At 37.5% G+C, this 21767-nt stretch overlaps 2 protein-coding genes across 2 annotated transcripts in view; one reads left to right on the forward strand and one right to left on the reverse strand.

Annotated features, from left to right (window-relative positions):
- The window catches only part of ANKMY2 (ankyrin repeat and MYND domain containing 2), a 28379-nt gene extending 27764 nt beyond the window's left edge, over nucleotides 1-615 (reverse strand). Inside the window, exon 1 of the mRNA XM_016139452.2 lies at nucleotides 349-615. Within this exon, the coding sequence (XP_015994938.2) occupies nucleotides 349-415 (67 nt within the window). The 5' untranslated portion in view covers nucleotides 416-615. The remainder of the gene's footprint in view (nucleotides 1-348) is intronic.
- Nucleotides 616-983: 368 nt separating this feature from the next.
- Nucleotides 984-21767, forward strand: part of BZW2 (basic leucine zipper and W2 domains 2) — a 57931-nt gene continuing 37147 nt past the window's right edge. Inside the window, exons 1-2 of the mRNA XM_016139463.2 lie at nucleotides 984-1127; nucleotides 21389-21453. Of these exons, the coding sequence (XP_015994949.1) occupies nucleotides 21396-21453 (58 nt within the window). The 5' untranslated portion in view covers nucleotides 984-1127; nucleotides 21389-21395. The remainder of the gene's footprint in view (nucleotides 1128-21388; nucleotides 21454-21767) is intronic.

Consider the following 21767-nt stretch of genomic DNA (forward strand, 5'->3'; position numbering starts at 1 on the left):
TGGGCAAAATCACCCGAGGAGTGCTGAACGCACACCCTAGGAGGACTCGCACCCCGGGGTCGCCCATTATAATCCGAGATGGGGCCTAAAAATGTGCACCTTTCCAAAAGCTGATTTAGAGGACGAGTTTGACAACCTCCGCTCTCTTCTCAGCAGGGCTTCTCCCGCCCCACCTCTCCGCCCCCGCAACCGGTCCCAAAGCAAAGGGAGAGGCGGTATTTCCCGGTCCCGCGCTGCCACCCGCGCAGAACCGCAGCCCGGGGCCGGCGGGGCCGGGGGCGCCCCCAGGGCTGCGCGACGCCCCCTGCCCAGACCCGCAGCGCCTCCGGCGGAGCCCAGCACCCACACCTTTTCCGATGACTTCCAGCAGCTCCTTTTCCTCCTGGGTCAGTTCGCCTTTCTTTACGTGAACCATTGCTCCCGCCAGCTTGAAGGTGATTCTGTTTCTCTGGAAGTATTAAGAAGAAACGAGGTGTCTAGATTCGGAGCGCAGGTCGCAGTGGGACGGCTCGAGGCCAGAACACGGAGTTGGCAACCGCGGAAGCATTCGAATTCCCTACTCTCTCCCGCGGCCCGGGCAGCAGCCGGCGAGCTCGGGCGAGCCGGGCGGGCGGTCTCCGCAGGCCCCGCGACGGTCCCGCCCCCCGCGCCTCATTGGCCCAGCCGGGAGGAGGAGCTGCGGGCGGCGGCAGCCGAAGACTCCCATTGGAGCAGCCTGGGGAGACAAAAACAAATGGAGAAAACCAGAGGGGGGGAATTAAATTCCTCTCATGCGTTCTCCACCTCCACCCTGCCCGGTTCAGATATTTAGGGACACGCAATATTTAAATTCTCTGTCTGTAAGTTCCGTGTTCGGCAGTGGCTGCTTAAGGCGTGCAGAGGTCATCGGCCCTCACTACTCCCCCCCCCCCTTTTCTCAAGAATAACGCGCCCCGGCCGAGGGCGGGCTGGGGGGCGGGGCGGGACGGCGCGGGAGGCGGGGCTGCGCGGGGCTCCGTGTGTCGATGTCAATGTGTCTGTCCTTCACTCCTCCATTGTCTGCCGCCGCCGCTGCTGTTGCTGCTACTGCCGCTGCCGGAATCGCCGCAGCTCCCAGCCTCGCGCGTCGCCGCTACCTTCTCGGACAGGTGAGAGGCAACCCAGGTGGGGCAAGAGGAGCAGGGAGGGCTGCGGGAACCGCGGTGGTCGCCCCACTGGGGGCTTCCACCCCGGCCGGAGCTGGCCGGGAGGAAGCATGTGCCTGCTGGGGGAGCTTCCTGCCTCTCGGTGAGGAAGCATCCCCTCGACCCCATTAACCTCACATATGCCGCGTATCCGTGCCTCGGAGTGAGGACCCGCCACTCGCCACATTTGCTCGCCCGGTGAGACCCTGGGACTGCGAGCGGGTGGGCGCCCGCCATGCGGTGGGAAGTGGCGGTGCACATCGTGTCGTGCGTGGCCCCGCCAGATGCGTTTCCCGGCGAGGCCGGGGTTGAGGCTCTAAGCTAGGGGTGGGTGGGGAGGAAGAAGGTAGTTATCTTTTGGCAGCCCTCCCCCTTAGCCACCACCGCTACTTGCACACTACTTGTCACCTCCTCTGGCCTCTGTGGAAGCTGTGGAAGCAAACCGGATCTGATTCGCTTTATGGTGCCTGTTAAGGATATTTGGAAGCAATTTACACTTGCGCTAATACTCCGTTTATGAGAGATGGCCTAGTGGGAGGGGGTAGGAAGGGCCTGTTTGCTCTGCTGGAGTTCCGAGTCTCTTTGTAACTCTGATCTTGAGATTTATGGAAATAGGGAGGGGAGAGAGAGGGGGCGGAGATTAAATTGGTCTTGCTGTCTATATATAGCCTTAGATTAGCCTCTTAATCCATTCTTCATTCAACTGAAATATGTAGCCTCTGAGCTTGCACTGTAGGTAGCTAGGGGGTAAATACAGGTGTGTACCCTCTTGTGGCTAGGAAACAAGACTTGCTTGCTAATATGAATCAGTCATCCCTCCATGGTGCACATCGGTAACATGTACAGCATCAATGAAAGCTGTTTTAGAAATTAGTGTGTACATTTTACTGTTGTTTCTCTACAGCTAGTATTGATGTTTCTTCGAAGACCCATCTGCTTCAAAGAGAAATATTTGAATAATTACATGGTTTTGTTAGGCATCCCCACCACCACTCCCCACAGTGTTGTACGTGAAGTGAAATGCGTTTTTCCTGGCCTTATGTTTTCATTTTTTTGAAGCATTCACCGACGCTTCTGAAATCCTAGAAGATGTTCATCATTATTTCCTACCTTTAAATTTTTTTTTCCCTGAAACACCAGCTGCTTTCTTCTCAGTCTGCTTCATCTTTACAAGCTGAGGCAGCTCTGACCCAGAATATCTCACATAAAAATGATTTGAAATTATTCATCTCAACGTATAACAAAGAAACTTTTGTTTGATAATGCTTTAATGATGTGGCTGTTCAAACAAGATGCAGTAAATCTTTTGAGAGTGACCAATTTTTTGTGACACGTAGAATGCTGTTACTGCCACAGTCTCAATTGACTTAAAACATAGTATCGTGCAGAAGAACCTACCTAAGAAAATCCACCTAAGAAAATGTTTGCAGAGCAACCTCTCCTAACATATGACTTAACATCTTACAGCAATGCATGGCCAGAATTGGGTACTTCATTGCCAGTATTTCCATCTCTTATGCCAAATTGGGGCCATGGTTACTTGAAGGTCACACCTGTTTGTCTCACTGAGGTTGTCAGTTAGTGGAGGATAGCAACTTATTATTATTTCTTGGTGCCTTATGGCACCTAGTTGGTCCTCTGTGAATACATGACTTCAATAAATTGAGTCAATGACATTTAAAGACAAACTAACATCTACCTAGAAATGTAGGTAAATATGTTAAGTTTAAATTTCTAGAAACAGACATGTAATGGATAGTGTTCATCAGGTAGATTGCATAAATCGTTTTGTACAGTGTAAATATTTAATGTAGAGATAAGATTAGCTAATGAGTATACCTTAAACTAGATCGAGGAACTTTCCTTGTACCAAGAATATATCCACATCAAAGAAATTTTGTTGATAATAAAATAGCTACTACTTATTGAGTATTTAGTCTGTGCCAGATATGCTACTAGATGCTTTGTATAAGATTATTTTAATTATTGTTATAGCAACTCAAGAATTAGCCAATATTATCCCTATTTCTGAAAATAAGAAAACAGATACTAAAAAGTTAATCAGTTTGCCCACACTCCACAGTTAGGAAGTGTCAGAGCCAGAATTGGAACCTAGATCTGTCTCCAAAACCTTTTCTCTTTTCCCAATTTTCTGCCTATGTACCTGACAGTAAGGGGGAAGTTATATATCATTTTAACTTGCTAATAATCATGTGGTTCAGCATGACAAAGGGACAGAAGTCTTACTCCTCTTTCCCCAATCCCTTATCTATGTCCTACAACCAATGGTATCTATTTCTCTCATATCCTTCCTGAGATATTTTATGTGTTTATACTTTATATGTGTATTTCCACTTTTTTTTTTTTTTTTTTTTTTTACAGATATGGGAGCATCCTAACACACTCATCCACACTGTATAATTTGTGTGATACTTAGGTCTTCCTTCTGTTTCTTTCTTTACCTTTTTAAAAATAATGAGTTCTGAAATATCTGAAATTCTTGTGTCCCCTCATCTCTTTATACTACTGTCACCCTAGACCTCTCCTGGCTTATTGCAATGGATTCCTAAGGAGACTGTTACTTACCTAACTCCATCTAGCTAATTCAAGCCAATACAAATTCAATAAACACTGAGCACCCATCATCCAGGCAAGAGTGAGACATATTCTGTCAAGACAGAACTGATTCACTTAAAACACGTCAATGTCTCTTCTCTGGCCACAGAATAGAGGCTCAGTTCTGGGCCTGGAAGCCTCCAACTTCTGGTCCCAGCAGATATTTCCAGTCAGCCAGCCCCTCCCACACACTGCTGTAAGGTCACCACAATGCTGGTTCCCTAAAGTGCCAGTAATTTCCACCCATTTGTTCCTGCTTTTCTCTTCCTGGAAGGAACGACCTCCCTCCCCTCTTCACTGAGTCTCCTTCCCAGATCCGAAGGCCTGCTCAGTTTTCAAAATGCTGCTTACATGTAACCTCTTCTCTCCAGCTTTCATGAGCACCTCTCCCACTCCATTTAATGAGGGGAGTACAGACACTGGTAAACACATTTCATTAATGTCCTTCAGCTAGGGGGATAAGTAAAATCTTCAGACAGGAGTTGCTGGTACAATTATCAACATCCTCTACAATTCTCTCCTATCTTCCTATGACCTCTACTGCCCTCCCCCCATGTGACAATTTTGCTTCTTCATTGGAGCCCCACGAAAATAGCTACAGCAGGAACCTTTTTCATGACGTTCTGTTAGAGCTATTATTAATCTAATGACTAGGATTAATAATAGCTCTAGGACTAATCTATTAACTAGGATTAATATACCTTTGTTTATCAAGGTTCGTAACCCATTATCTTACATCTACTGTATGCTCAGTACATGCTGAGTGGAATTCGGTTTGATCTCTTAAATTATTTTCGATGGATTTGTTTCTCTACTTGACTCATTCTTCCTAGCACTGTTAGGTGATAGTGGCAGAATCACATAATCATAACCAAAAGCAGAAGGTCTTTAATTGTTTTTAATCTCAAGCTGTTTGACATTCTGATAAATGCTGTCAACCAAGAAAAATCCTCATGTGCACACATTACAGGTTTTGCATACCATTCTCGATTTCCCACATTGAAGCCCCTGACCTCCAGCTCTCTGCTGTAAGGAAATGCTGTTTCCTTTTTACTGCAGGGGAATAGCTTCTTTTTGAGTATTCTATCTTTCAACGTAATGCCTTCCTTGACACTGACTTTCTTTTCTTAGATTTAGCTCCATTTCTTGACTAGGTGGATATTTGATGGTATTAAGGAACTTTGTTTTGCCTTAGGTGTGAAAAATAAAGTTGTAGTTATATTTTTAAAAGACCCTTATCTTTCAGAGATATGTATGGAATTATTTAAGGAGGGAATGATATGACCTGAGATTCGCTTCAGTATAATTCACTGACAGTGGAGGACAGGGACTGAGAAAACAGAAATGAGACAGAGTTGACTATTGTTAACAATCGAAGCTGGATGATGAATACGTTGACTTCATGGTACTGTTTTACTTCTGGATATGGTTGAAATTTTCTGTAATGAAGTTTTTAAAGTAAAATTTGGAAATATTACAGCCTCCAAGAAATTGTTGTTTTGCTTTTTTTAACATAACATAAGAAAGTAATTTGAATACAAATGCTCTTTCTCTATTCTTGGCGTTTTACTTATGCAATTATTCATTTAAATGTTAAAACGGTTACACCTAAATCTGCCAGAGACTGTTTTGTGAACAATGCACTTCCATAAACTGTTCACATCACATTTTAACTTCTCCACAAAACTAAAAGGTAGGTGGCGTTACTCAGTGCTGTGTCACAGGCTTGTGAATATCTTACTGGCAGCTAATCTTCATCTTTTTTGGAAACTGACGAAAGTAATTTGCAGACAAGTCTCAACAGGGGTGAAAATACATTTAGTTTAACTGAGAAAATCACGATGTGATTGAAGCAAAGATATTGATTTTCTTGTATGTCTCATAAAACAAGTAAGTGGTATTTCCAAAATAAGGTGTGTACCAAAACGGTCCTGAGCAACATCAGCACTGTAGACATAAAGACATCGCTGTACAAAATCAGGACCAGACTCAGGGCCGCTGTGCCTGCTCGGTTCTCACTCGGGGTTTGCTTAACTTAACTGCTTTTGGCACCGACTTACTGGGGTTTTGCAGCTTTATAACTTATGTTTCTTTAGGTTTAAGTTTCTTTTATTATGTTTCAGACTTATTAAATGTCGATGTTTCCAAAGGCCAACAATGGGGAAAAAAAGTTTTGTTTCTGTCATTTCTAACATGTCTCCCCAGGCTTTATTAAAGAGTTTCTAAGTACAAAGCCAAATCTTCACCATGTCTAAGGACAGTGTAGCCAGTAAAGTGTCACTGCCAGGTAATGTTGAAGCACACGTTAGTGTATATACAACTCAGACTTATGTTTGTATTAGATATGTCTCTGTGGAATTTTAAACTCTGGGCCAGTGCCTCTTATCTCTGAGTATAATAAAACCGTTCCAGTAATTAAAAATAGAGAGCTATTTCTGCATCAGAAGGAAAAGGTAGCATTTACCTTCCCATGAATAGATTTAAGCTAGAAAATTGGAGTTTTTAATCTCTTGTCATTTGGTTATCTATTGTGGGATTATATTAAAGCCCGCAGACAAAGTAGCCCTTAAAACTATATTCACCAGCCTCTGAGTAAAATCTCTTCCTGGTCTGTTGATTTGTAGAGTAAAGCAGTCCCATTAAGTAGCCTCTTCTGACCTGGTAGGAAATGATTATGGATGGGCCCTGGGAGACAGTCAAGCACAGCCATAGACATGGGGATTGGAGTGAGAAAACCAAGGCGCCAACCTCCGGGGTCAGATTTATTTTCCAAGGCAATCTCTCTTGCTTTCACTTTCTTCATATATAAAACAGGGATGTTAACCCTATTTACAGAGAGACTTTGAGGACCCTTGAGGATACCCTGTGGATTAGAAAATATTATATAAAACATAAATTGTTATCTTTAGGGCCAATTCTACCTATTTTTGCAGTTGGGAGATATATATATGAATAACATAATTATAGACCTAGTTGATAAATCATTTCAAAGTAAAATTGTATAGACATTAATGTTTGCCAGAAGCTTATTTTCCTACATTGTGAAAGTAAAAATTATTTTTAAAGTTAAAGAGAGACTTTCATAAGAGAGGATTCTAGTAATTATGTAATTATATCTCGGGATTAACATTTTTTTTACATCAATAAGAAACTTGGTGTGCATCTATTATGTTCAGCGAATCACAAAGAATAAGACCTGATCTTTGTTCTCTAGAGGCTTATACTATCCTCCAGGAGGCCGGCCAGCTCCCAAAACAATAGGGACTAAGCTCTGCCCCCCTTGCCTCAGCCCACAGGTTAGACACCTTTGAGGACTTAACCTTTGCATGCTTAAGCAGCTCTCTGGCTCCTGCCAATCTTTCAGCTCTAACTCCAACAATATTGTCACTCTTCTACCCACCCACCCCACTTCCTGCTCCTGGAATGCCCTCCTCCACCCCTTTCTGCATATCCAATTTTACTCAAATCCTCAGCTCAAATGACCCCTGCTCCACAGAGCCTTCTCCAGTCTCCAGCCAGAGCAGGACAGACATAAGGGTGGAGCTCAGTGGGAGGTCTCATTCCTGGAGACTGGTGAATTAGAACAGGCAAGCCAGAAAATTGAGAGCATTACAGGGAGAACACCCCCCAAGAAAACTATAAAATATTATAACATAAATATTTTAAAAGAAAACATTGGCTGTAATTTTATGGCCAACCATACTGGAACTAGAAATGATTTAATTTAAAGGCATGTTTTCCTCAATGTCCACTTTTTAAAATCAACAATATGGGGGTTATGTTTTAAAGAACACTCTGATGGTATGTTTATGCTCTCTAGTAATTTGTAAAATGTGATATCACAAGTTCAAGACTCAGTTGCAAATTATAGAACAGTATCTTCAGAATTGGCGATAGCAGGAAATTTGGTAATGGATCTCTTTTTAAAAAGGAAGAGAAAATTATATACTTATTAGAATAGTCTGCCCTTTAATACTAAATGATTTGAAATTATCCAAAATAGCTAGGATATAAATAGCCAAAACAGCTAGAAAATAAAACAAGAAGCAATTTCTTTGTGGAGTTTATTTTGCACATGAACTGTCTGAATATCCGATCCATAGAACCTGATCTATACCTCAAAGGAATTTTAGAATTTAGTATTCTCTCAATTTGACTTTTTTCCAGTTGGACTGTTTTTGTTTTGTCTTGTTTTTTTGCTACTTTTATGGATGAATGTAATAAAGACATTGCTGAAGCAGTTAAACCTGAGAGATAAGACTCCAGGATTTAATAATCAGATTAATGTGAATCATTTTAATGCAGGATTGTAGTTATCATTAGGAGTTCCCACAGTATTTTTTCTTTGTATCTATTTGGGAAAAGAACACATGATGATTTAGAATAAGTTCTAACTTTTTAAATATAAAATCTACCATTATTAACAGGGTATACACAAGACTGTTTTTTATTCTTAGCTCTGATGGCTATACTGAGGCCATGGGTCTCTTTAGCAAGTATCTTTTAGGCAGTTAAATCCCAAGTGGAGTGGTGTGGTTTGTTCTAAGTTTGGCCTGTGTTGAGTAAAGAATGCCAAAAAATGTTCTAATCATTATATTTGTAAACTATCTACTTTGAAAATAAAGGTTTAGGTAATTCTCTGAATGAACTGTTCTTTTTAGTAAATGCCAAGAAACAATGCTAAATTTTTTTTGATTTTTGATATCAGCTGTATCTTTTGTTTGGTTTATGTCAAAAAGAAAGAAAACAATGTAATGATTCCATGTAGGGAAGAATAATATCCCACCTTAATATTTAAACTCTAATCCTTTAGCTATCTTTAATTCTCTTAATTATGGAAATAATATTTTATTAGGAAAACAATAATTACTTAAATCTGTGAAAGATTTAAAGTTATGTTTCCACTTTTCATATTTCAGCTTACTTTTACATTGGGTAAAGAAAGACTTAAAAATAATTATTAGGTGTCCTGTTACTTTTGAGAACTTCTAAATAAATCCCAAGAAAACTACCAGGCAGAGGTGAGTAATAATAAGGAATACTAACTCTTAGCACTATAGGGAACATATCGTAAGCCACTATGGGCTGTGCATTTTATGATATTCTGCTGTCATCTTCTTCATATATTCACACGAAGGACTTTAATAGTTTTTAAACTAACCTTGATGGCTTCCTGGATTTGTGATTATTTCTAAGGAAAAAAAAAAAAAAAGAACATGACATATGTTGTGTTCTTTTTTTCTCAGTATACACGGTAATAGAATGGGGTTATTATAAACAGGAAGGAGAACCTCAAGTTGATGGTACAGAGGAAACTGCTGGCTAGAGGAAAGGGATGCAGCATTGGTATTTAGGGTGTGAAGATTGTGTTTTTGTTAGAGTTGAGCCCTAGCAGGAAACAATTTGATAACTGGCTCCTGTAGTTCTAGAAACCATGGTGCCATAAATTTCGTACTATTAACATGTCCCTAAGAAGCAGGATTTTTGTTAAATCCTCTCACTAAAGACATTTTTTTTTTTTTTTAAATAGAACTCTTTTGCATTTGGGGGGAAATGTATGCTAATCCAGTTTATCTAAGTGTTTAACTAGACTTTAAAATTAATATTTATATATATATTTTTTAATCTAAATCTAAACCATAAAATCTGAAGCAGGTAATGAAAAAGCTGCCTTCGAGAGTCATATAAATAATTTCCCAACACCGCACCAACTTTGGTAAGGACCTGGGAAAGGGCACTGAGTAGAGACTGAGATAATCAGATTCTGGCCATGACGATTCCAGGCATGTAAGCCCCTGATGGATAGGGATTTTTCGGTTTTGGTCTCTGCAGGATCATTAATGTTAGAATGCAGTGCATGACTTCCAGCAAGTGGTGTGACATCTCAGAGCCTTACTGGAGTGTTAGAAGAGGGTCTGGGTTTAGGGCCCTGGTTTTCAATCACAGATAAAGTAAAAGCAAAAAACATTTAATTATTAAAACATTCATAAACACAATTGCAGCTCAATGCATGTGATGTACTTTAACATACTGGAGACCAGTAATTCTTATTAATTCACGCTGCCAGACTTATTGTGCAGTGCTTGGATCAAACCTCCATCTGCTAGAAAGTGAGCACCATGCAACTTGTCCGATTAGTCCCTGCTGCATCCCTATTAAGTAGTACCAGATGTGTGTTTAGTAAATGAATGCAAATGAATGATTCTCTATATGTTTGAACCTTTTTTACAAAAAGTATACTTGAGAGAGTTTATAGTGCTCTGCTGTTTTGGGTTTTCTGTTTGTTAATTGATTTGCTTGGTTTTTCTCCCCTCTCTTTTAATTTGCAATATGTGGTCTTCTCCTATAAAATGGCATCGGAGTACAATCCCACATCATCCACGTCTCATTAAATCCAAGGCTTGGCTTTGGTATTTATCCAGTTCATGCTCTCCTCGTTATGCAATAAGCATGTGTATGATAAGTAACTTTTTTGTGTATACAATCCTTCACATAAAATTTCATCTGCTAGACAGGCCTCAGCAGGTTCCTTCCTGGGAGGATGGAGGATGGGGGGAGGTGGGACTTGGTCATGAGAACTCGGAAATGAAGAAATGTTTGGACACTTGCCCACCACCTTTGAGCATCCTGAAGGTCCTTTACCATGGTTTTAAAGCAATTACTCCAAAGCAAATTATCTCACTAATTACCCGTCTAGGGTGTTATTTTTTCCCAGAAGATTCTATTTTCCTATTCTGCTTGATTAAAATGCTAAGAGAGAAACACACTTCAATCCTCCTTGCTGTAATAACTTATCTTCTAACTTCCCATTTGAATTAGTAGTCATAAACACTTCCATCGGTTTTGTGTATGCAACAAAATCAGCCTGAATAAACTGAGACTTTCTCTCTGGCCTTTGACACCACTCCCTGCAGATATTTTTAAAGACTCTCTTTTTAGAGCAGTTTTAGTTTCATAGCAAAATTAAGAGGAATGTACAGAGATTTCCCGTATACCGTCTGTCCACATGTATACATCATCTCCTCCATTATCATCACCCCCCACTGCCCACCAGAGGTACATTTGTTGCAATTGATTAGGATTGTTCCATAGCACATGGTTATGTGCTTTTAGGCTGTTAGTTTGACATCAGAGTATTAGTACTTTATAGTTTAAATGAACCAATTAAAGTAATATAGAGAGACCATCTTGTTTTTTCTGAGCTTAAAACTACAATCTGATTCAAGGATATTTTTCTGTCCAGGAAAGGTTTCTGGTTTTCCTAAAGTGATGCATTAGAACATATGGCTTTTAAAAGAAATATGCTAGAAGATGTCATTGAATAAAGTCACATAACTGCAAGTTGAAATGCAAGAAAGTTTTCTTGAAGTTGTACTTGGGTGAAGTATTAGAAAAGATGATAGAATTGGATAGACAATTTTTTTCTGTGTCTGTGTGCACCAAAAAAAAAAAAAGAAAAGAAAAGAAAAGAAAGGAAGATTATACCATTAAAATGTGTACAGTGGCCATTACTGAAAATTAGAATTACAGTTACTTTTTTTATTTCTTTCTCAATTTTTCCCTATATTTTCAACATTGTGCATAATGAACTGATTTCGAAATCCATGATCTTTAAGGAATTATTTTCTCTACAATAAATATTCATATTTTACATCATTATCAAATAATCAACTAGTATGTATTATTAAATGTATGATCATATATTAATGAAATAAACAAACATAATGGGTAACATAAAACCATATCTCGATAGATATGGACCTTCCAAATTATCACTTTGTAGGATTGTATATTGACTCTGTTAATAATTGAATTGATCAATAAATACTTTAAACTGCTCTGTGAAAGTATATGGATTGCCTCTGAACACTATACAAAAGTATTCAGAAAAATATTAATCAAAAGGAGTTTTGATTAATGAAAGCATCATTAGTTTAATTTATAGCTGTCCTGCATTTAAGGAAGAAATTATTTGATTGATAAATCCTGGGATATGTTTTTTAATCAGTAAGTTACTAGATAAATTTTGTACTTATATGTGTTTTGCTTTGATAAATATTTTTAAATATATAGAAAAAATAATGACCTTTATTTAAATTTTTTAAAAAAAACTTTTCTGTTTAGGAATCATATCTTTGCCTTTAGGTATTTGTTTTGGATTAGTAGAGGTTAGAACTTCTTATCTTTAAAAAACTCGAGTCTTGTTTTACATACCCACACATTTTTTTCATTGTTGACTTTATTCTTTCCCTGATTGTGATCTTTAATAATATTCAGTTTTACTTGATATACTATTTTGTATACTTCTGAATCGCTCCTCAATCAGGACTGTGATGTAAGAGAAAATGTCCACGGCAGGAGTGATACAGGTGGTGTAGGGCGTGGTTGAACAGTTCACAGCTTGCTTATGCCAGGGATGTTCTCTTGTCTAGGAAAAGAGCAGAATAAAGAGCCCCCTCTTCTGATGTAGCAGTAAGATATTTAAATATTTAAAAAAATATTTAAATATCTCCTCCACAGGACAGTCAAATACAAAGCATATATTAACCAGAGTAATGTATTATAAAGATCTTGAGATTAAGAGTTGAGGGGGCCTTGTGGGGAGGTGGGGGATTTCCCTGGTGAATGTAGTCAATGCAGTAGGGTTACTTCCGTCTTTACAGCTGAGCAAATCCTGAAGGATTTGAAGTTAATGACATCTCCCTCCATGGTAAGGTTTATTTCTAAGCAGTCCCAGAAAATACAAAATTTCTGTGTTGGTCAGGTCCTTGGGCTTTTTCAGCTCCCCTAATTGTTCTTCTTGCACATGTTTATTCCCTAAAATTCGTATAGCTTCCGAAGTGTGCCCTTGTTCTCTGTGATTCTCCACATACATACTCGCTTTTATTTGTGAACCATGTGAGAGCAGGTTACATACACTTTGCCCCTTATTACTTATCCCTTATTATTTCACTGTGCATTTTCTAAGAGCAAGATAATAAAATGTAATGAATTTACTAAAAATACCATACTCATGACTGTAGTCTACACTGCAATTTTACCAATTATCCAAATATGTTTTTATATATATATATATATATATATATATATGTATGTATATATATACGCCTTCCCCCCAAGTATAGTATCCACTCTCAGTTTGCATACCATGTTTAGTAACATCCTTTTGGTTCTCCTTTAATCTGCAACAATTTTTTTTTTTTGGTTTTTAAAAATTTTTTTAAAGGCATTGACATTTTTGAAGAATATGGGCCAGTTTTGGAGAATGTCCCTAGATATGTATTTGTTTCCTCATGATTAAATTCGGGTCATGTGTTTTTGTTTGGAATGCCACATAAACAATATCCTGCCCTAAGTGTAAAACATCTGAAGACATGGGATGGCTCTCGTCTCTTGGTTAAGGTAGCTCGTTTCTCCACTGTGTAGTTACTGTTTTTCCTTTCGTAATTTATGTGAAGATGCTTTAAGGCTATGTAAACATCCCACTGATCATCAAGCACCCCTGCATATGTACACACGCACACTTGTTAGGGTGCACTTAGCATACATCGGTGACTCTTGTGTGAATCGGTTTTTGGTGCAATGTTTGAAAATGGTGATTTTATAACAGTTTTCTTCTCTATTTATCAATTGGCAGTCTGTCGAAAGAAAACTTTTCCTTCTGCCCAGTTACTTCCCTTTCGCTTAAGCACTGATAAATTTGCTTTTGATCTTTTTTTAAAGCAGTTCTGTTTTTAAGTACAAGATGCCTCAGCATCGTAGTGAGTCTTTTCTGCTTCAACCTTGGAATCAGCCATTTATGCAAGAAACTTTGGTTTCTTTTAGTCGGAATGATATTTAGATCCTATGACATACTTATTATGTACAATATTATTATGTATGACTTTTGAAATTGGTTTGAGCTTCAAGAAGAGGCTAAATATTTTTTATTTAAACATATATCATTATGTTCTAATTATAAAAGTTACATATACTTATATTATAGAAAATACAAACATGTAAAATGAGAGGAGTAAAATGAAAGGAGTAAAATGTCCCTTGAACCCGCTGCTCATGTTGACCACTAGTGTATTTTATGTACCTAAGATCCTATCACATATATATGAATTTGATTTTTTCCTATTTCTACTTAGCATCACTGTTTTCTCCAAGTCATGAAAATTAAACAATTGTCTTTTTCATGAGCCAGACAGAAAAAAATTGAACATTGCGTGATATCACACATATGTGGGATATAAACCTAAAAGCAACAAATGAGCAGGACAAACAAACAGAGACTTATGGACATGGACTATAGACTAGTCGTTACCAGAGGACTATAGTCTAGTGGTTACTAGTTGGGTAGGGGAGGAAGGGGGAGGTAGATGGGATAAAGGGCGTCAAATATAGGGGACTAGGGGAAGGGTGAAGAGGGTAAAGGGGATCAAATATATGGTAGCTGAAGGAAACTGGACTTTGGGTGGTAAACTCACAATAGAATATAAAGATGTCAAGTAATAATGTACACCCAAAAATTATATAATTATATTAACCAATGTTACCCTAATAAACTTAATTTTAAAAAATTGTCTTTTTCTGTCATATGTTGCCTTTTAAAATTCCTTTTTTCCTTGTTGTCTTTTTATTCTTACTACTGTTATATCAGGAAGTAGGAAAGTGTCCGCTGATGCTCAGCTTCCTCTGTTCTACCTTCTTCAAATCCGAGATTGTTCCCTATTTTCTGCCTTACCTTTGAATAGTGGAGGATATCAAATTATCAATGTGGAAGGACATCAATTTGTACCAAAGACCGTAGGAAGCATTTACTTTGTATACGAATTATACTTTATACAAGATACTCAGTGGTAAATTTGTGTTCTCTAAACTTGACATCAATGTTTGGCCAACAGAGACCAGTCATTCAAAGAAAAATCTGGTTGCTTCTCCAGTATGTTTAGACTTGTGCGTATAATTTTTGTCTCTTGAGAGCAATGACCATGCCTCAATTTGTTCACCATTGTTTCTTCTTTAGTACAGAGTTTTCCCACTTTGGCATTAAAATTTTGGACCAGATAATCCTTTGTCGTGTGTGGGGGTGGGGGAGGGGAGCTGTCCTGTGCATAGCAGCATTTCTGGCCTCTACCCATTAGATTTTAACAGCACCCCCCTCTGCCACGGCATGACAATCAAAAATGGCTCCAAACATTGCCTAATGTCCCCTGGGGAACAAAGTAATCCTTAAGTGAGACCACTGCATTAGTACAATGCCCGACATACAATAAACACTCCCAAAATACTTGATTGATTAATAAACATACTGAAACAAGACCGCTGGAAATTTTCTTGTTTTATGTCATCATTTCCTCTAAATTCTCAGAATTTACAATTTGAAATATTGTAGGTATGCAGTCTTATCAAAATCCTGTTGTAGATAAAAGTGTTAAGGGTCTTATTTAGAATAGAAGTTTTCTGGCATTTTGCTATTAAAATTCCCTAAATCATTATATTCGAGGGATAGGTTTTCCAAAAGCAAAAGTATAGTTTATATGTTTGTGTCTTTCAAAGTATTGAGAGCATAGAATGACATCAGCAAGCCTAGATCATCTGGTGAATTGTTGGGGAAAGAGAGGGATCTGAACAGATTCCATGTAGGAGAAGTAGAAGGGCCCAGAGAAGGGAACGTACATGCCCTAGGGCAAGGATCTCCAACCCCTGGGCCAGAGACTGGTACTGGTTTGTGGTCTGTTAGGAACTGGGCCACACAGCAGGAGGCGAGCAGCAGGCCAGAGAGCAAAGCAGTGCTCCCCAGCGCTATCATCATCGCCTCAGCTCCACCTCAATCATTAGGCTTTAGATTCTCATAGGAGCGCCTGTCCCTGGTGCCAAAAAGGTGGGGGACCGCTGCCCTAGGGGACTTCTATTGCTATGATGAGATTGTACATTCATACTTAAAATGTAACTTGGGGAATCTTCTATTTTTATGAAAAAGGAAGCAAAAAAATCAGCATTCAGAAATAAGATAGCTATATTAATAAATCTGATAAAGCTTTGGAAATATTATAATGAAAATTTTATCGTGACGCCTTTGTATCTTAAGGAAAATTTAGATGGACGTAGTTAACACTTAATGCTGTTTTTACGCAGCACAGTTCCTTTGAGCTTTGATCATTCTTTCCTTACAAGCTAGTTGCTTTGCACAATTTATGTTTCCACTATTAATGTCTCACTGGAAAATAAGCTGTAAATTTTTGAGGAGAGAACCGTTGTTACATTTTGTGCTTAAGAAAGATTTTTGCTCTTTTATATCAATAGAGATAAGAATGAAGGGGATATGAATATAATAGTTGTTTTTATATTAAATGAATATTTGATTTTATTGAGAAACATTTTTCTTCTATAGGCTCTCTGTTCTTTTAAATTTTTAATGCTTTTTTTCTATTGTAAATGCTAAAATATACATAGAATTTGCTAGGAGAAATAATGGAGCTTCTTGAGGCAGCTGAGTGATTTTGATTATAGAGAGGTTGTTACAGAATCGTGATAAAGATATTAAACAAGCTAATGTAATTCTGGGCAACAAATTATATAGTGTTATTCTAGGCATATATTTAGGTTATTGCTATAAAGCATTAATAACTTAAACTTTTAGAAAACAATTTAATTATTTTTGCTTCTTTTGAGAGAATGGTGGTGCTACAGTGTTATTATCAACCCAAATGATTTCTGGATATGACAGCTTTCTGTAAAGGATTTTATGATGTTTGTTCTTGCAGTTTTAGCTTTAATGGAAAGGAGAATAATTTATAATTATGGGCATTTTTTTCTTTTTTTTATGGTAAATTATTTTGCTCATTTGGAGTATAGAGTAAAAGGTAATTCTTAAGGCTTGCCTGTATACACAAAGTATTTCATGAGAATGTTGCAGCGGTGGCTGAATTATATTATGAGTTTGTGTGCTAGTGTTGTTATATCTCTATGAAACACTTTATCCTTGTGGGATGCTATTGCTACCCATAGTTATTATTATCTTAAGACCAAAAGATTTTTTCCCTATTGTCTTAAATAATACCGACTCCACACAGAGTTTCGCTTTAAGGTTTGGTCCTTTTTCTTTTCTTTCCTGCTATAGCCACATGGTTTTGAAACTTGGGCAAAGTGTTCCTCAAAGCTACTTGATTTGAAAAATATTAAATAATTCCTTTTTATCAAATTAAAGAGTGTTGGGCCATAAGGAATGCTTTAAAACCAGGTTGCTGAACATGATAGCCACGAGCCACAGTGGCTATTTCAATTTTAATTTTATAGTAATGAAAATTAAAGGAAACTAAATATTTAGTTCCTCAGTCACACTAGGTACATTTCAGATGCTCAATAGTCACATGTATCTAGTAGCTTCCATATTAGACAACGCAGATACAGAACATTTCTATCATTATAGACAGCTCTAGAATGAGTGCTGGCAAACTATGACATGGGGGCCCAATTAATCCACCACTTGTTTGTAAATAAAGTTTTATTGGAATACAATAAAACTTGCTTGTTTCCATATTGTCAATGGCTGCTCTCAGGCTACAACAGCAGAATTGAGTAGTTGGAACAGAGGCCACGTGGCTCATAGAGCCTAAAATATTTTTTCCTATTTCTCTTTAGAAAAAGATTGTGACTTCACTTTAGAGTATTCGTTTTCATAAAGTTGAGAGTGTTTGAATAGCATCGTTATTATATGTATAGCATGAATTTGTAGTACAACATGTTATATAAGGCAGTTTATCATAGTTCAAAGATGAGCCAGACCAGAAGAACCGTCTAGAATAAGTATCAGGCCAATCCCTGGATTACTAGCTGAGAACAGTCATTCCCTTCTAGAGACAGCTAGAAGGTAAGTCCTTCTCTGATAGATCAGATTCTTTTCAAAAAGAGAATTAAAGACAACACATAAAAATGGTCAATCTCCTCAAGGTGAGCCAGGCAACTGGCACAATTGGTACACAGTTGACATGAGGCCCATCCAAGCTGCTGGCCCATGGTCACACTTGGGCCCAGAGTCTGATTGGGAGTAAGTGATGGAATCTGCAGAGGACACAAGGACAGTTAGAAGATTAAGAAATTAGGCGAAAGTTATACTTTGTTAGACCTAAAAGTCTTTCGATTAAACCTTTTATTTTGATTTAAATAGAAATTTATTTTAAAATGTTTATTTCATTAATAGAACACCTGGGCTCTAATTTTTGATTGTTGCATTCTAGTATATTTATGGTCTTTTATCTTGTGGGATATCCAAGGAATTTAGTCTCCTAGATAACGTGAAATACTTCAGTCCATTTTATTTTAGCATTTTGCAGGACACTTTTTTTAATGTTTTAAACCATGGAGCTTTTCCATTTTGGTGAAACATAAACTCATTCTGTCTACATGTGTTTTTGGCTTATAGTTTTTTTAATGGAAGCCAAATCATGAAGTATAGGTTGTACCCCCAGAAAAATTCGTCTTTGAGAAGTCTGCTGAATACTTATTTTAAAAAATATATATACGTATTTTTAATTAGCTGATTTCAAGTTGTAAATGGTAATGCAATCTGATGAAAGTAAGCTTTTGACATTGGCCTAATCGACTGTCTTTGCTGCTTTTTCTTTGTTACTTTCCCAGGTTTACTCTAGCACAGTTTTTTATTGAAAGTGCCCTTGCTTTCTTTGGCCAGGGCTTCAGTGAGTTCCTTATAAAGGCTGACCCTCACTGGAGCAGATTATAATGTAGCAGTGAGAACTAAATTTAGAGGGAGGCAAACCTATGCTCTAAATAGTAACAGCTTAAAGGATAGAGACTTTAGGTGAACAGAGTATCTTCATTTAGTCTTTCAATACTAATAGGTGAGTCTTTGTGCGTGTGTTTTAATTTTTGATGTTTTGTGTGTACGTCAAAACCTTAGCATATATTTTTTTTAATGTTTACTTGTTATTGTGTGGTTTTCCACACAGAGTATATTGAGGGTATGAAAGATAAGCCGTCATAGGCTATGAAGAAACAAAACTTTTGTGTTTAGAACTGAAGAATACATAAACAGAGCTAATGATTTTTAAAATAGAGTAATTCTCTCATAGGTAGGCTGTGTTTAGTGGTAATTCTTTACTAGCAGAAAAAATAGAAACAAAGTGCAAAGATAGAGTTAATTGGGGAATCCTGTGCGTTTATATTCTGGACCCTAAAATAAAACTTTTAGAGAGAGCTCACACTTTAAAACTTTTTTCTATTTCAAAATAAAAATATCTTTGGCAAAGAGTAACTCCTTCCTTGCATATTTGCCTACTAGAGAAGTTTCAGGCTGCTTGTGCTATGTTTTATATTTTTGTTTTTGTATCTCGGTATGAGACCTAAACTCTTTAGCAGGTATTCTTCATCACTAACACAATGAAACATTTTAAATAGTATTTGTCGTGTTTTGAGAGGCGTGACAACAGTAAGAATATGCATGCATGCACATATGTATGTATATATCTATACATATATATATGTACACATGTATATGCATTACTTGTCCTTCGATGAAATATTTGCTGATCTAGAGTAAATCTGTTGAAAAGGCCAACAGGGAAATATTTGAATAAACTTTTGCAGTATGTTAGAACCTCTATTTCCAACATCTATCAAATAAAATGAGATTTCATTGGTTAAGTTCACTGCATTTATAACTATTTCAATATGTAGCTACTGCTCCATGTACATACAGTCATCAGTCACTTTCTGTACCTTTGTTTTAGGGCTATACTACCGTCGTTTCACTTATTTCACTGTATGGTAAATTTGGGGATTTTATCCCCATAGGCTCTGTCCTTTTTGAGGGAATGGAGTCTGGCTTAGTCACCTTTATATCTCAAAGCACAATGTAGTAAGTTCACATTACTTTATAGGATTGCTAAAAATTCTTTCTACTTAAACCATAAAAGAAATTACTTTTGAGGTTGGTTACGTTATTTTTAATTAGTTTCATTTTAAAGTTATGATTACAGTTTTCAATCATTAACAGATTGCTTCTATGTGAAGGTAGAAGTTTCATGGGGCAGGAAGAAAGATTTGGTAATAAATTGAACAATAATTTTTCCATGTTCTTAAGATTTTTTTAAAATTTTGAGACATAATTAAATAATTTACTTGAATATTTCAAATTTTCTTGATTGTTTAATGATGTAAGTAATGAAGAAAATCTAGACATTTCAAGCCATAAATTTTAAAAACTTTGAAAGGTTAAATGATTTGTTTGACTATCTTAAGTGTTTGCTCTTCATGATTTAGACAATCTAGACATATTTTTAGGTTATAATATTTAGGCTGCAAATTTATTCTCAATTTGTAAAATGTCTTACAGAGCAAGTATTTCATTTATTTCAAAGATAATTTATTATATTTTTAATTGCATACAAAATCCAATGGAAGAATATAAAATATCTAAATCTCCACCCTCTGAGGTAAACAAATGAAAACCCTACTAACAGTTTCTTGTATCTTTCTGAAATTTTGCTGGCTTGAAAAAGCAGATACACCCCCTTTTTAATTTAAAGGTCATTTTATACCCTCTTATTCAACTTGCTTTTTTTCATTAATAATATGCCTTGATCGTCTTTCCATATCAGTGCCACAGCTTATTTGACAATTATTTATTAAATGCTTACTCTTTATTCAGTGTTGTTTTAGTGCTAAAGACACAGTATTGGGTAAAACCTGCAAAGTCCCTACCCCCATAGAGTTTACACTCTCATGAGGGCAATAGGCCATGGGAAAACACAGAATAATAAAATGGGTACTGCCAAGCTATGTAAAGGGTAAAAAAACTATATAAAGAGAGAGAGACAGGCCAGAGACAAGGGGCCCCCGTTATTTGGGGTGGTCAGGGAAGGCCTCTTAGAAAAGGAGGCATTTGAGTGGGTACAAAGAGTAAGCCAGGTGAACGGCTGGGGAAAGATTCTTCCCAGAAGTGAGGTGACATTTGGCACATTGGAAGAAGCAAGGGCAGTACGGCTGGAGCACCGTGAGGGATGGGAAGAGAGGTAGATACAGGAAATAATTGGAGAGGAGGCCGGGGCAGATATGCAGTACATTCAGATCTGACTCAGTCTTTAAAGCTTCATAATGTTCCATTTGATAGCTTGTTATGATTTATTTAACCAGGCTCATGTTTATATGTGATTAACTTTTATTTTTAATCTATGCTGTAACTAAACCCTTTTATACGCACATACACACTCACGCACACACACGAATACAGGTATATTTGCATATATGTGTGGCTAAGTATGGAATAACTACAGAATAAATTCCTAGTAATGGAATTTCTGGACCACAGGTTATGCACATTAAATACTTATAAATATTTATCGAATGCTTCCCCAGCGTAGTGCATGGAGTTATGGAGTTTATCCCCTATGCCAAAGTTTATGTCTTCGGTTGTTTTCCATATGTCTTTTGTCAACACTAGATATGATTAAACTTTAAAACACTTTCTAGTTCAATAGTCAAATTATGTCACATTTTTAAAAAGTATATTCAGCATGGATGAAGTTGAACATATACTTCTTAGCCATATGTTTTACATAAATTGGTTATTTGAAACATATAATCTTTATTTTCTTTGCTTTCAGAAATTTTATGAATAAGCATCAGAAGCCAGTGCTAACAGGCCAGCGGTTCAAAACTCGGAAAAGGGGTAGGTTGTGTGTATATGAGTGTGTGTGTGTGCTTAAAGTTATAATCAAAATATGAAATTGGGGACGAATTAGAATTATCCTTGTTCCCACCTAACCTCACTAATTCTACTCTTTTGAACTCTGGATGTAGACTCAAAAGTTCTGTGATCAAGCCTCGGAATTGCCAGTTGCTCAGGTGTTTGATCTTGGACAAGTTATTTGACTTGTCTAAGCTTTGTGTCTTCATCTACAAGATGAGGATAATTATATCTGTGCCTTACTCTCAGGTGAGGCTATAAAGGCAATTGATAAACTTTTCAAGTTTTGACATTAG

Source organism: Rousettus aegyptiacus, unplaced genomic scaffold (assembly GCF_014176215.1).
Source record: "Rousettus aegyptiacus isolate mRouAeg1 unplaced genomic scaffold, mRouAeg1.p scaffold_m13_p_13, whole genome shotgun sequence".
Taxonomy (NCBI): domain Eukaryota; kingdom Metazoa; phylum Chordata; class Mammalia; order Chiroptera; family Pteropodidae; genus Rousettus; species Rousettus aegyptiacus.